The 15,464-nt window shown below is 38.3% G+C and overlaps 1 protein-coding gene across 2 annotated transcripts in view; it reads right to left on the reverse strand.

The window, feature by feature from the left end:
* INO80 (INO80 complex ATPase subunit) overlaps positions 1 to 15,464 on the reverse strand; it is a 65,586-nt gene that overhangs the window by 2,849 nt on the left and 47,273 nt on the right. The window contains exons 27-34 of one of the 2 annotated variants that reach the window (XM_050896774.1): positions 11,495 to 11,622; positions 10,963 to 11,057; positions 7,072 to 7,144; positions 5,212 to 5,370; positions 3,173 to 3,275; positions 2,528 to 2,616; positions 1,521 to 1,673; positions 254 to 413 (exon numbers count right to left, since the gene is read on the reverse strand). In XM_050896774.1, coding sequence (XP_050752731.1) covers positions 254 to 413; positions 1,521 to 1,673; positions 2,528 to 2,616; positions 3,173 to 3,275; positions 5,212 to 5,370; positions 7,072 to 7,144; positions 10,963 to 11,057; positions 11,495 to 11,622 — 960 coding nt within the window. Of the gene's footprint in view, positions 1 to 253; positions 414 to 1,520; positions 1,677 to 2,527; positions 2,617 to 3,172; positions 3,276 to 5,211; positions 5,371 to 7,071; positions 7,145 to 10,962; positions 11,058 to 11,494; positions 11,623 to 15,464 lie in introns of both variants that reach the window. The other variant, XM_050896773.1, reaches the window with a different exon arrangement.

Raw genomic sequence — 15,464 nt, forward strand, 5'->3', positions numbered from 1 at the left:
CTCTGTAACACAGGAACAAAGGACAAAACCTTCAAGAGTAACTAACGCAGAAAAGGGGAAAGTGTGGTGAATGACAGACTATAAACAGATTTCCTATCAAATCAGAAGTAATTTCTCAGTGAAAAGGCAATTTTTTCCCCAAATCTTGCCAACCATGCATATACTCTGGTTAAAAGGCAGAAAATGTATCACCTAGCCATACAAAGTCAATGTTTAATAAACGTTAGTAGTAAGTCAAGGCAAAAGTACTGACCATTCATGGTATCCGAAACTGAGCCAGTAATGGAAGCAGGAGAGTTTGTTGCCCTTGACTGAGGTGCTGAAGAAGCTGGATCATCCACAATCACAAGCATATCACTACTGCTCTCATCAGGAGGGATAGAGCCCATATGTAATTCACTGCTAATAGATATCTAAACATGACAGAGAACAAAGCCGTTTGCTTCTCAGGTTAGGAAAGGGAAGGGTACAAACATAGTAAGATCTTTAAAATACATACAATCACAAGTAATTAACTGGTACTTATTCTGTTCTCTCTCATTTTCTCTATGTGAGACTAGCAGCGTGATACATGATCTGCCTAATCACACCACACCCTCTATTTACATGCTGAGCAGCAGTAAAGACCTCCAGGAGCTACTTAATTTCAATTCATAAAAATAGATGTTAAGTTAAGAAGCAGGAGACTAATGGTCTCAACAGAGATTTAAGAAAACTGCTGTTCAACTGTGCATCTTCAACTGCAAGAGAGAAAACAATAGGATTCTTAACCTACTACTACTGCTAATAAGAATCTTGGTCAATAAGGAAACAATACAACATAGGAATCTTAATCAACACAGTATAGAACAAAATACATTTGCTGCCAAAACCAATTTGCAATTCTTTACAAAAAGATGAAGGAAAATAAGATGTGTGCCACTGAGAATTTACAATTTAAATTCCAGAGAAAAAAAACACTCTAATTCAGCATCAGAAGCAAGGAAGGAAGCAGAGATGAGACTAGCAAGGAGTACTTACAAAGAAACCGAACATCAAGGAGCTATTTGAGGGATACTGTTTGGTTCAGGAGCAGAAAGAGACTGTTCTTGCTATGGAAGGTATTAGTATGGAAGAAGGCACATGGTTATAAACGTGAGCATGAAAAAGGCAGGAAAAAGGGAGAAGAAAGTAGGAAGAAAGTACGTGGGACTGCAGGCAGGAATGGAAAAATTTTAGGGTCTGAAAAAGGGAGGAGAGTCAGGGCATGAACTTGCTGTAAGAAAGGGAGGCAGAGAGCGAATGAAGAGGGGAATAATGGAATGTCAAATAACATGAGGAGCTGTAAGGCAGCTTATTAGCAGCTGTTATGTTTTCAATAAATTATTTTCATTTCCATGGTTCACCTTTAAGACATCTCACTTCCCCACATACTCAAAGTTCTACACTAGCTAAGATAACAGAAAGCAAGAATCCTACAAGATGTAAGGCCACAATTGAAATTGAAATAGTATACAGTTTAAAGCAGCAGTGAGTCTTACCTCACTGAAAGGGCTCGGCATGGCAGAGTCTACACTAATGAAGGAGTCATCCCCATCAGCAGACAGGTTGGAGTTATCAGCTGAGGGAACAAATGGGATCACAAGGTTCATGCCCTCTTTCTTTCTCTTCCCATCCAATTCATCTTCCTTCTTCTTCTGAAATAAATAAAATAATACCAGGAATGAAAAAGATGGTAAAACAGAAGAAAGGGAATAAGCAACCCAAAATCTCAACATCTAATGCAGTATTATAACTTGAGGAATGCCGTGTCCAGAATTTCCCAAAACAAATTTCTGAAGGACACAGTAAGAGATCCCTTAAAGGCTCCTGCTTCAGATTTAAGTAGGGTTTGGGTTTGTTTTCTTCCTAAAATAGTGCAAATGATGGAGAATTACTCTGACAGAATTGCTTTGATTTCCATTACCTTTTGGAGTGAGCTTGAAATTCTTTACTGTTACACAAAATTCCAATTAACACAAAGCCTCCGTGTCTCAAAAATTCAGACTTTTCATAAACTAGTTTTGATCATCTTTTTAAACAAACTGATCTTCCCTTGTTCCACAGAAGCCACATAGCTATATGGGTTTTATCTGTGTTTGGTGCTTCATTTACATTCCCTTTTTGTCCTTGCAGAACAAGATCTTGATCAAGTCAGCATTTTATATGCCATAGAACAATCAGTTGATCATTTTGGTTTTTTCAAGCATGAGTCCCCAAATTGTTGTCTGTAGACTACTGGTGATCTACAGTGTTGTTTGGGTATGCAGTACTTCCTTATTTTTCAAGTTGCTAAAGATATTAAAATACAAGTAACTATGCATACGTATTTTGTAATATCCCTCTTCTGTGTAAGGAAGTGCCACAGATTGATGTTCAATGGTGAAGGGAAGAAGGCTTTACTCATTAGACTGCCTTTGCATAAAATATTTCCACACCACATAATAGTGAGCCTGAAGCTCTTCCGACTCGTGTCACTCACACAGGCAACGTCTTTGCATCAAAGTACCTTTTCAGCATATTTTTCCCTTTTACGTTTACGTTCCTTCACACGATTTGTTTCTTCTTGCTGTCGCTTCTCTTCCTGACGCTGACGCACTGTCAGAAAAGAAATACAAAGTTGTCACCACTGGAAAGAGATTTCATATCCTTTTGTGAACCTTACAACAGAACTGTGAAGAAAAGTCAGCTGTATTAAAACAAAACCACATTGAAAACACTACTGTATTAAAACTATTTGTAATCAAATTACTAAAAAGTCTTACAGTGAAATTCTTCTTTCAAGCAACATAAAAGCATATACCTCTAATACAGCTTCAAAAGTATGATGAAATACAGCATTTTTACTAATACTTTTCTTGTCATGACCTACATAATTCTTGTCAAAGCTTTGTCATTCAGGAACAATGTAATGATCCTGAATAAGTGCCAATAAAAACTTTATCACATCATCATGTCTCTCTTGCACAACTTCATCTTTCAGCTCAGCAGTGATATGAAACCAGCTTGTACTAACCAGAGCTGGCAATACAAAAAGAGCCAGGAAACAGAAGCTGTTATCAGCAATACATGTGTTTGTAGAGATAAAAACACAGATTTCATAAGCTAATGAAGTGGAAGATGGGGAAAATGCTGCAATACGAATTTCACATACATTTCTTTTCTAGTTCCTCATCATCCAGCAGAAGGCTGACCACCTCTTTTGGCTTCAAGGTGTCAGGTTTGAAATTGCCACCTGAAATCACCATTCGTTGGATCTAGAAGCAAAAAAAACGAGAGGAAAAAAGGAAAAATTACTCAAAGCAGCCATGAACCATTCTCACTACCCTTCACTGAAAGCCAGCCAAAACAAGATGCCAGCACATCTGTGTAAGTCAGAATTAACTTCTCTATCATACCAAAGTCAGCAGCAAAATTTCAGGGAAGATTTATTAAGAGTATAATTAAGAGTATAAAATATGAGAAGCAACTGAGCTAGAAAGCAGAAAATTGCCATCCCTTGTGCAAAGCTGCACTTCTCCTAAAGCACCTTGTAACAAACAACAAATGATAATAGCATTAATATACTGCTGAACAAAAAGAAAAAATACAGCGGTACTCCTGTCAGATATAAATTACCAGTCCAACTTTTCAAGTAATCTGCACAGAGGATCATGCAGATCACATTCTTAAAGGGTACAACATTTTTAGTGTCCTTGACTGAAAACTAAATCTCCATATTGAGTCAGTGTCTCAGTTTAAGCAATTCACTCAACCTCTAGTACTGCAACTATATTAAAAAAAAACCACCAATAAAGAAGAGTTGTAACTTAGCAAAAGAGAACAAGCTTTAGCATAACTGAATTTCGATGATTTGGATCACCAGTAAAAAGACTACACTTTATTTTCAGGTTGATATCAGGTGACTCTAGTACAGTATCCTAGAGAAAATGGGTTGTGTTTCAACAAGGGAAACGTGAATGCATGCAGCTGGAGATGCTTCAGTTGCTGCAGCACAATGATCAGCATCTAATTAAGACAAAATCTAAAAGACACCCTGAGTACACAAAACGTCTGAATGTTGTATATAGTATACCTACTGCTACCAAAGAAAGTGAATCTGCTTAATTTTTTCTTGCCAATAAAGTGTCATGAGGTTTAAAGTTTCTAATGCACTGTCCTGGTTTCGGCCGGGATAGAGTTAATTTTCTTCCTAGTAGCTGGTATAGTGCTGTGTTTTGGATTTAGTAAGAAAATAATGTTGATAACACACTGATGTTTTTAGTTGTTGCTAAGTAGTGTTTATACTAAGTCAAGGATTTTTCAGCTTCTCATGCCCAGCCAGCAAGAAGGCTGGAGGGGCACAAGAAGCTGGGAGGGGACACAGCCAGGACAGCTGACCCAAACTGGCCAAAGAGCTATTCCATACCATATGACATCATGCCCAGTATATAAATTGGGGGGAGTTGGCCGGGAGGGACAGATAGCTGCTTGGGAACCAACTGGGCATCGGTGGGCAAGTGGTGAGCAATTGCATTGTGCATCACTTGTTTTGTATATTCTAATTCTTTTAGTATTATTATTGTCATTTTTAATTATTATCATTATCATTATTTTTCCCTCCTTTCTGTCCTATTAAACTGTCTTGATCTCAACCCAAAAGGTTTTTTGGGTTTTTTTCCAATTCTCTCCCCCATCCCACTGGGTGGGGGGAGTGAGCAAGCGGCTGCATGGTGCTTAGTTGCCGGCTGGGGTTAAACCACGACATACACTTACTGCTTGACGCTGCAGGACACTGAGCTCTTCTGGCAACCCTCACACCTCAAATAATTTTCACTTGATTACCTTCCAAATTTCTTTAAAAAAAAAAATTCAGCTGTGGTATAACAGTGTAACATGAGAGGAATCAGTAGCCCTGACACAGCAAAGATGGAAGCTCTAGTCTTAAAGAAGCCTGAGCAGTTTCATTGCATCATAAGAAACAGTTTTTATGAAGTCATAGTGTAAATAATTAGCTTCTTCCTAGTTCATATAATGCAGCTGTAATGCTGCTGTGTTAGGGAGAGCGATTTGTTTATTTGAACAAAGACATTCCCTTTTAGCTTCTCCTCTGTCTCCCTGCAGACACTTTTTCTGTTTCTTTACTCATTTTGATACGTGTTTTGTGATACCGTTTCTGTAACTTCTTGTTCCAGATGATTTCTTTATTCCTACCTCACTCTTTTCCTTAGCCCTTTGTAAGATGCGCTCCTCAATGGTGCCTTTACATATCAACCGGTACACAGTGACTTGTTTTGTTTGACCCAGCCTGTGTGCCCGGTCCATGGCTTGCTGGTCTACTGTTGGGTTCCAATCACTGTCATAAAAAATTACCTGCAAAAGAACACCAGAACAGAAAGGATTAAATAAAACCATACAGTCAGAGCACCTGGTGATTAAACAAACAAAAATCCAATATACTGATAAAAATAAAAGTTCTACTATACACACCACAGAATTATCACCCCACTGCAGGCTGTATCAACCTAGCTTTGCCCAGTCCTATGAAGTCTTTTCCATTGCATTTCAGATGAATTCAAACTAATTGACACTGTGAATGTTTCAACTTCCACAGAATGTCTTTAGTATCTTCTTCAACAAATCTGCTTCGGAGGCACAAAATTCCTAAGTTTGCCACCACATTAAATCACCATCATGTAATTAATTATAGGCTAACCACATCATGAACCCATTTTAGTCTTACTTACCTTAAGAAGAAAAAGCCCATCAAATTAGAATTTCACACGAAAAGTAATACTCCAATTTTTTTTCTTTCAAACCTGGACTGAAAGTCTAGGTTCAACTAGGTTCACTTATCTAACACTTCTAGTGCTTTTACACTACAAAAAACTGAAATGCCACATTACATTCATATTGCCCTATCATTCCAACACTACTTTATGCACAGTAAGCATACAAAACAAAAACATTGAAAAAAATTTTAGACAGCAAAGTGAAGTACTCAGAAAGTTACAAAAACACAGAACTAAAAATGCTTGTGCAAAGACCCTGCAGGAGCATGCCTGTGCTTCCAGCTATTTCCTCTGTTGAAGCAACTTCAATCAAGAGAACTTTTCAACCCTGAAAATCCTACAGATATTTGCTTTCTTCCGATTTCTTTTAAGTGACAGCACGATATGATGGAGTATTTAAAAAAAAAAAAAAGATTATGTAATATTTTTGATTCAGAGATCTTTGGTTTTGTGTGGCTAAGGACTACAGTCTGTCTTGGGGTCAAGCCTGCATGCACATAAGGTATTGGGTTAAAAACACAAGAATAGCTGTCACTGAAGAGATAAATGGTTCACGTAGGTCAGTATTCCTTCCCTAGTGATTAGTGGCAACTGCTCCAGAGTGCAAATCCTTGCAATTCACCTAAATCAGTATGCCTTTACACCTTGGTTGAGTAGAGGGGAAGCAATTTATCCTTCCTGACTAGCTGATATTCAATGACAAATGACTTTGTACTTTTAGAGGCACTGCTTTGTTCTTCTGTGCACAGAACAAAGGGTAACTGATACCTGTTCTACTGATTCCTTTGCAGCTGAACCTGAAGAGCAAATAGTCATACATGAAACAGCACTCACTGTATGAAAGTGTCATTTGCACCTGTAGACCCCTTCAGTCATCCAACTCCTTTCTAGACTCTGGTACTAAAGTATGTGGGGAGAAGGAAGATACTTCCAACTGTGACCAAAAACTGTGTACCAAGTGTCCAATATTCTACAACTTTATCATCAAGATAATATTATATTGTAAATATGAGCAAAGTAAACAAGGTTGGTGCAATTTCATGATGTGAATGGCAGTACTAAAAAATATTGATCAGCATGGCTAAAAAGAGTGCCAACTTTCACGCAGGAAGACCAATTTTCTTATATAAATCATGAGGCTGGGAGGCAGGAGATGAGCAGCTTGGGAAAAACAGTGGTTGGAGGCATATGAAGCAGGAAAAGCAAAGAAATATTTATACTGAAAACTAAACATCAGTAAGCCGATTTTTTATTCTGTATTACTTTACCAAACTTCACCTACCGTATCTGCAGCTGTAAGGTTAATGCCCAAGCCTCCAGCTCTTGTGCTTAACAGGAACACAAAAATATCATTCCTGTAGAAGAGAGAGATTAAAAACCCCTTATTTTGTGCACAATGAACAAGAAATAACCACAGAAGTAAATTTTTTGACCCATATAAAGTGATCAGGGCTACTTCTATTACTTGAACACTTCAGAGCATTTTGTGCTGTTCATGGTCAAGAAAAACACCATATGAATGAGTGAGAGAAGTTAATCTACAAATCAGGACGGTCAGAACATGCAAACATTCAGTTTGCAATAGCAGCTTATTAATCTCTATCAAAACAAACCAGGGCTTTTTTATCTTGCCCACATTGGAAGTGAAGATTTCATATGGACAAAGAACAATTTATTGTTTCACGGAACTGATCACGTTAAAAAGATCTTGCCTTAACAATGCTCAATTGATAAAGAAAGAAAAATAAATGTTGAAACTGTGTAGATGTAAGTTTCGTGCTAAGTTTGGTGCTTTGAACACAACAAACAACTCCTGGGGGGAAGGAAAAAAAAAAAAATCTTAATATGAAGGCAAGCTGGCAAATATAGAGGTACATTAGAAAAGGACAAGGGGCCACTGGCACAAACAGAAGTCCAGTCTAAGAACTTCTCAATTCTAGTCCTAATTGTGTCGCTGATTCAAATTACAAGTTCTAATCTCTTTTGTCCACTTTTCTTATCTGTAAAATGAGGATAAATTGATTCATCTCAAGATAGTCATATAACAATTCAGTTGTGATGGACCGTAAAATGTTTCAAGGATGACTATGTAGACAGTACTAATGATCAGATACCGCACAAAAACAAGTCATTCATTTCACTCTAACTTCAGTTCTTTAAAACACACTGTCTGTAAGTGAACTCCATTATTACTGCACACATGCTGTCCTTCCCACCTTGGAGCATTTTCAGTTTGCATTAACTGTATTACATTTACATTCCTTGGGATTCCTCAGACAGCATGAAAGTCGATGACAAACCAGTTGCCTTTGGTGAACGTGGCCCTCCAGACAGAAGGCCCTAGTAGAATATGGATCATCATTCCACAACATACTTCAGGAAAGCCATCTCTGAACATGTCCTTGGGAGATCCACAAACCGTAATACAGTCATACTAACCCCAAGGGTTAGACTTGCTGGCACCAGATTTAGGGATGCTGGCTGCTAAAAGAGAGATGAGGCGTCCCAATACCTGACTTTGAATAATCCTCTAAGCCTAGTTAGTAATCCTTTATGTAACTGAGGAGGGTGGGGCATGCTAGACAAGTACCTGTAACAGTGCATTAAGCCCCTAGCTACAATCTGAGGAGTCAGACAAAACGGACAACGGTTGTTGAGATTCAATGGCAGTTCTAACACTGCGCACACAGAAGACAAAGGAGACAGGTCTACACGTAGAATGACCAAGTACTGATGAAACTCAAGTGGTAACAGCGAAATCAGGATTTCTGCTAAGGCTGTGAACCTCACTAGTGCCACTGTGGGGTCAGAAGTATTTAAAAGTGTTTAACACCATATGGACCTGTGAACAGGTTGACACAAACAAAGCAGACAGTACCAGTAAGGACTCCAAAGATGTTGATATACTGTACTTTCATAGTGACAGAGCAATGCCCTCTGCTTAAGAGAAGACACTCTGCAATGCCACATTCTTTTGGTACCACACTGTCTGTATACTAGTGCATGCAAAATTAGTAAAGCACCAGAAACTCTTGCTGAATGAGCAGCATGGGACATTTCCTTCTTGACTAACTATGTGTAGGCAGTCTGTCCTTGAAAGTCCACTCATCCAATCTAAAGGGTCTTTCTTGCCCTTCCTGGAGGAAGTGTGGGTGTATTGCAGGCTATTACGCATATGCTAGTACAACTCAACAAATGTAAAAAAACTAAGGGTTTTGGAATCCATATCCTTGAAGGTCGAGTAGAACCGTTTTCTCAGGACTCAAACTTCAAGACATTCACAAGTACCTGGCAAGGCTGTATCATAAAAACCAGACTCTCAAAGAACCCATTCTGGTCCAAGGTAAGATTTCCCCCTGCCCCCCCTAAATTACCAATAGACAATAGAAATAATTATGAAAACTATGAATTAACACACACAAAAAAAGCACCAAGAACTCTAAGATTAGAAAGGCTTCTGGCAGTCCAAAATCTAAGAGTACAAAAATCCATCCTGAGCTATGGGCAGCTGGGAGGAACTGAAGCTCAGCTGTCAATCTCTAGACTTTATCTTGCAGGTACAAAGCCAAAGGAGTCAGCAGGTGCCTGTTCACAATGCAGGTAATCCTTGGCCAGGAAATCTTTTCACTCTTGTAACAATAGTGGAACACGCATATATAGACAGTCACCTGAACATCCAGGTGTGAAATGCTTCTGGAAATGCCACATGGGAAGGAAAGAAAGGGGACAGTGCTACAGTCTACTAGAACAAATTATCATTCCATAGCTATATATATTTTCATCACCCTGCTAGGATATCCTGCAGGATAGTTTAGTCTCAGTCAGGCTTTTTTTTCCTGGAAATATTTCTCGTAAGTAAATCATGTACAAGAGGAACTCAACTAACACTTTAATAGGAATTCTTGTTTAGACTGGCTGACCTATATCTCAAAGGGATTTCCTGCCGAAATGATTATTTTTCTTCAGTTGTTCTACTCATTAATAAAACCAAATTCTGTTCATTAATAAGAACAAATTTCTTCACTTCTTTTGGTTAAAGGACCTTACAGGAAGAAGAGTCAGGATTCCAGGAGGACTTCATAACCTGCAAGGAACCTGTTTCCGACACCTGGCAACAGGGAGAAAGGTACTGTGTGGTCCTCTCACTTACTTCAGGTATTTGGCACACGTTCTTTTCAAGTTTTATTGCTCTGAGGAGTTCACTATAAGACTCATTATTGCAACACAGTCCTTCAGGTCTTTAAGCCTCATGAACTAGGGGCCTGAAAGGCTGTATATGGCTTCCCCTCCTATCTTCAGCTATGATACCTCGGGACCGCTAATGCAAGGACTATTCTCTAGTCTAGAATGCCGCTTTCACCCTGCAATAAACAACAATCTATGAACCTAACTCCTCTGAAAAAGAAGTGACCTTCTTACAAGCTTACATCAACGTGCAGGAAGGGTAACCTTACTGTGAACTACCATACCAAAGTGACATCCTATCAAGCCATATCTCACGATTAAAAGGAAACTTAATAACCATAAATTAAATCATTATAAATAATGCACCCTAGTGGAGACAAAGTTATACTAAAATATATTAACTTATTATAAGATGATTACATACTCTTTCCTGATGTGCTCATAAAAATTGTAAGAATCCATTTTGTTTTACTAAATGAAAAGGGCTAGCATATCTTACTACCTAGTAAAATCCTCATTTTATCACTTGTATATTAGTTTAAGGTTTCTTAATAAAACATGCTTAAATGGTCTGTTTTGCAGAAAACTAGGTCACTTTCAAATCTCTAGCATATGCAAGATTTTCAATCTCATCTTCACAGTCAACTGTCAGAGCATATAACCACCAACAAACATTTGCTGCCTTTCTACTGAGCTTCTTTACAAGCAATAGCATATTTGGAATGGCAAGAAGCACAATAGGTGGGCACACTAAAATTGCTTCCAATACTGTTTCACAGATGACAAATTCCTAAATACAAGTGGGTTCGATATCAACACCAGTGACTCCTGGTCAGCAAACCACCTAGAAACTGTTTCAGATAAATGAGGTCCATTTGATATCAGGAAAGATAATTTAAGTGCAAATTTAATTTATTTCCATTACATCTTATACTAACTCTCTATGTACACACAATTTAGCACAGAAACACCTTGTAAAATACATTACCTGTTCTGAAAATCTGCTACCATGTCCCTTCGTTCAGAAATCTTTGAAGAACCATCCAATCTCATGTAAGTATGTTTCCTATAAACCATGTATTCCTGCAAAGAACACATACCAGAAATATATAGTTGCTCTTGAAACCCTTCAATCTTGATTCTTCCGGAAAAAACAATATAAGCAGAATTGCTACTTACAAAAAAAAACCAAACCACCAAACAAAACAAAAACAAAACCCTAAATGTCATCAACAAATAAGCTATAAGCAATCTTACGTAAGCAAGTATCACTATTCTTGTACATCTTCCCCATACCATCTGCTGTTGTACACCAGTGGAAGCACGACACTAGGCTGGACCTTAAGTCTAACTTTGTATGGCAGCTCTTATATTCTCATATTAATGCATTTACTAGGTATCCTTCAGTATAACAATTTTACATCAGGTTTGCTGCATCTAAATTACAGTATTTTCTCCAAAACATTGTTGCTAAATCTGCATCTTCAGAATTTGTCTTCTGTAGGCTATAGCTCTCCTACCTCCAGTAAGTCAATCATCCGCGTCATCTGGGAGTAGATGAGGACTCTGTGTCCTTGAGATTTCAGCCGTGTCAACAGAAGATCAAGAGCATGAAGTTTTCCACTGTCAGTGATCAGACTCTCTTTGTCTAAAAAGAAATGGAAGAAAAGCAGGTAACTAATAAAGCCAAAACAGCTACATGCAACAAGTTAACTTCTAAGTTTTCCTAGCACTTCACTGCATTATAACCCCTAAAGTAATGAGCTGTGATGGAAGAAACTGCAACATCCCTTCTGGCTGACACTTACAATCACACTGCTAACAATAACTTTTGTTTGCTGGGACGGGAGTATATGAACATACCCACTTGGCAAAATCTCATTACAGATTGATCTCCTCACAAGTATGGAGTCAATCCTTTTTTGGACAGCCATTTCCCTCATCTAAGGATTCATCCTGACCAGATCAACAACCACAACATGCCTTGACAGTTAAAGAAATTTTTGTCCACTTCACACGTTAAAACGCTGTCCTTTGGACATTTGCTGCTACCTGCTGCTGAGCTTTAGACTTATCCTCCACAGATCCAGTTTCAAGATCAAACCCCTAACCAACATGGAAAGTGAAGAACAGTTCTCTAGGTTATTGTAAAATAACAGGCCCTTCACAGCACTCCTTTAACTTTTCTTTTTCTTCCCTGCCCTCCACTTTTTGGGTTGGGTTTTTTTCTTGTTTGTTTAAGAAATGTTTCCAGATGGCAATCTTTTAAGTCACTTCAGATTTTATACTCCGTGTCCTCTCTCTTTCAGCACTGCTCATGAAGTATTTTTCAGGAAGGAGATCTTCCTGTTTGTACATTCTGTACATAAACTTCAGTAAACAATACATTACTCTTGAAAGAGGATGAAGAGAAATTTTCTTCCAAAAAAATTATCTGTTGGAAAGGCCACTGATGATTCTTTATTCTTTGGGATGTCTGAATTTAGGTTTACAGCCAAAACGGAAAGTCGACAACTGCAGATGGTGCAGGCTAGTACAGAATCCAAATATTTTCAACATGTCTAGCAGGTACCATCCTCTAACGTCTAGCAGGTAACACTTTTGCATGCTTCTTGTTGCACAGAATGAATTAACTGATGGGCCAAAGAAAATCCAGCTTTCTGTAAGGCAGTTAACTGTCTTGCACAATATTCCAATTAAAAAAAAAAAAGGTATATACAAAAATTAATTCATTCATCTGAGCACCATGCATTTTAACATAGCTAAAACCAAGTTCACACTAGTGGTACAGAGGAGTACAGATCACACAACAGAGGTCCTAAAAAGATCTTATGAGCACGGCAGGCACCACAGTCCACAAGTGCCCAAGTGTAGTGATGTGGCACAGAGGGCTAAGTTTGATTTTTGCACATGCAACCAGGGGTTTGCTGAGAAAAGCAGGAATGTGTTTGTTCTTCTGTACTTAATTCAAAAGATCATTTTGAAATAACATGCCTAGGTTTAGTGCGCCTTTCAGAAAGGTTGTAAAAACCAGAAAGTGTTCAGGAAAAATCTCCAAGATTTCAGTGTGTTAAAAAACTTTTCCTGCAGTGAGGGAGTTCAGAAACTTGATCCATTTCAATTTTTCAAAGAGCAATTGGCACTATTCAAGGTGGTTCTTTTGGGCAAAGGTTTTTAACAGAAGAGAACTTTATACTAGCAGAGAAAGGCACAGTATCCAGCAACTTGTTAAGACTGTAAAAACAAGGCACGCTTCCCTCTTATCCTTCCAATAGTGAGGAAAAACTAGTCAGCAACACTTTTATTCAGAAACATGGCGGATTCTTCATCGCTTTAGTATGTCAATCAAGAGCTCTTTCAAAAATACCCTTTAGCTTAAATATAAATAATGGACTTCATGCTGGAATTAGTGGGATCTACATTAGGACATCAGAAGATGCAGCCAACAGTCCTGCTTTCTGAAATTCAAAAAATTGTGAGTTGTCAATATCACTTAAAACTATTAGCTATTACATTTGCACTATAAGCCAATGCTGTGAACGCTCTCTCCTTTGGTAAGTTTAGAGCCATGCTCCTGCAATTCACTAGCTAAGAATCCAAGACAAGAGAGCTCTGCTCCTTCTTGCTTGTCTGCTATCTAGATAGTCACTCTTCTCCAATTTGCTCTCCCTTTTGATGGTGATCTTGTTGCTTTGCCAGGAGCAAGTGCTATATCATTGCTTGAATCATTAGCAACTACCTTAGGGAATCCATCAACTACAGAGCCAAGCCAAGGAGATACTGCAAGGAAAACTCAAGACCACAGCTCAGGCTAGCATTTGTTCTAAGTGCAACATAATGTATAATGACACACTCATCTCTGGAACAGAACTCAGTCTCAATTACATACAAATAGTTAATAGTTTCATGCATTCTTCTACAGAAAACCAAACTTTGAACTTAGGCAATTAAGTAAAAATGGAAACAACTTATGGTTATTTGGTTTTAAAATACATCTATGTAAACCAAAAACTCCGCACAGTAGGAATGTTTATGCTTTATACAAAATGTTATTCTTTCCTTTAAATCCATACAGCCATGACATTCTGCTTTTATTCTAATTGGTCAGCTTGCTTGCTATTTCAGAATGAATTGAGTGAAGCAACATGAAAAGTCTAGATATACATGACAAACTAGTATGATTATTAACCAAAAGCCATCTGACTGGAAGGAAACTGAGAGAACAAACAGGGTCTGTTCAAAACTTAACCTCGACTGAGTCAGATTAACACATTAGCAAGTTTCCAAAAGCAAAATGCTACTGTTTTTCTCACACAGGCATGAATACGTAGAATTAAGTTTTGGTAACTGGAAATGATGCGTGTCCTTTGCTGCTGGCTCCTTAGGTCTCCATTGTGTAAGTTACTATTTTTACATAGCAATAAAATGCAAATTACAAGTAAAGAACTTACTTGCAGATGGTCTTACAGTCTAAAAAGTTAGCAACTTGTTAACAGTTCATAATTTGTCCAATATCTCAGCGTCAGAGCAGACTGCACTGGCGAGAAAGTGGGGGGGTTTTTAGGAAAGCAAAACAGAACTAACAAAAAAAGATTTATCACCTCTGCAAGAGAAAACCATTTGACTTTAACCTGGCATCTTTAAGCATGCTATCTTGATACCATTGTGTTTTCCAACATGAAATATTTTTGCATGCTTAAAGCCTGCCACCTAGTGCTTCAAAGGACAAATTCTGGAAACCGGTAACAGAAAATGTACTTCTTTATTCACGCCACCTTCAGAAAACACCACAATTATTCAAAATGGGGGGGAAGTGTCTTCCACCTCTGGTTTCTCTCACTTCTATTTCTCATTCCCTTTTACCTTGGGGGAAGAAAAAGGCAGTTTACTTCTTTTTTAAATGGTGCTTCCAAAATTTGCAATTCCACATTTCCCATTTTAAATGATTGGTGAAAACTTCCAATGACAATGTCTTCGGATTTTAAAAAAAAAAAAAAATTTTTTTTTTTTTAATAGCATCAAAGGAACTTTTAAAATTTTAAGCCAGTCAGGAGATAGAGGTCCTGGACTGCACATCAAAGAACTCTCCCTAGGACGCAATTTTTGGGTTCTTCAGCACTGTATGAAATAAACAAGAAAAGAAAACCAGACCAAAAAGAAAGTAACTGTCAAATCATATTGTATGGCTTTCAGTCTGGAAAAAAAAAGTCCCTGCCTCCAGCCACGCAGGGATATGGACATAAATTATCTACAAGGGGATACAGTGGGATCCTATGGCCTGGGAAGAATAGTTACAAATGATTATGACTCAAAATAACCCTTGTCAGGAGCTCTGGCCGATGACTGTAGCTGGGCTCACCGCTCTCTGGAGAATGAGAAAAAGTGCCTCTGGACATGCAAAAAGCAGAGGAAAAAGAGATAAAGTCTGGGTTCCAGTTGACACCCCTGGTTCCCCTCCCGACAGTCTGCACGGCACAATGGGGTCAGTGA

Source organism: Gymnogyps californianus, chromosome 5 (genome assembly GCF_018139145.2).
Source record: "Gymnogyps californianus isolate 813 chromosome 5, ASM1813914v2, whole genome shotgun sequence".
NCBI classification, from domain to species: Eukaryota; Metazoa; Chordata; class Aves; order Accipitriformes; family Cathartidae; genus Gymnogyps; species Gymnogyps californianus.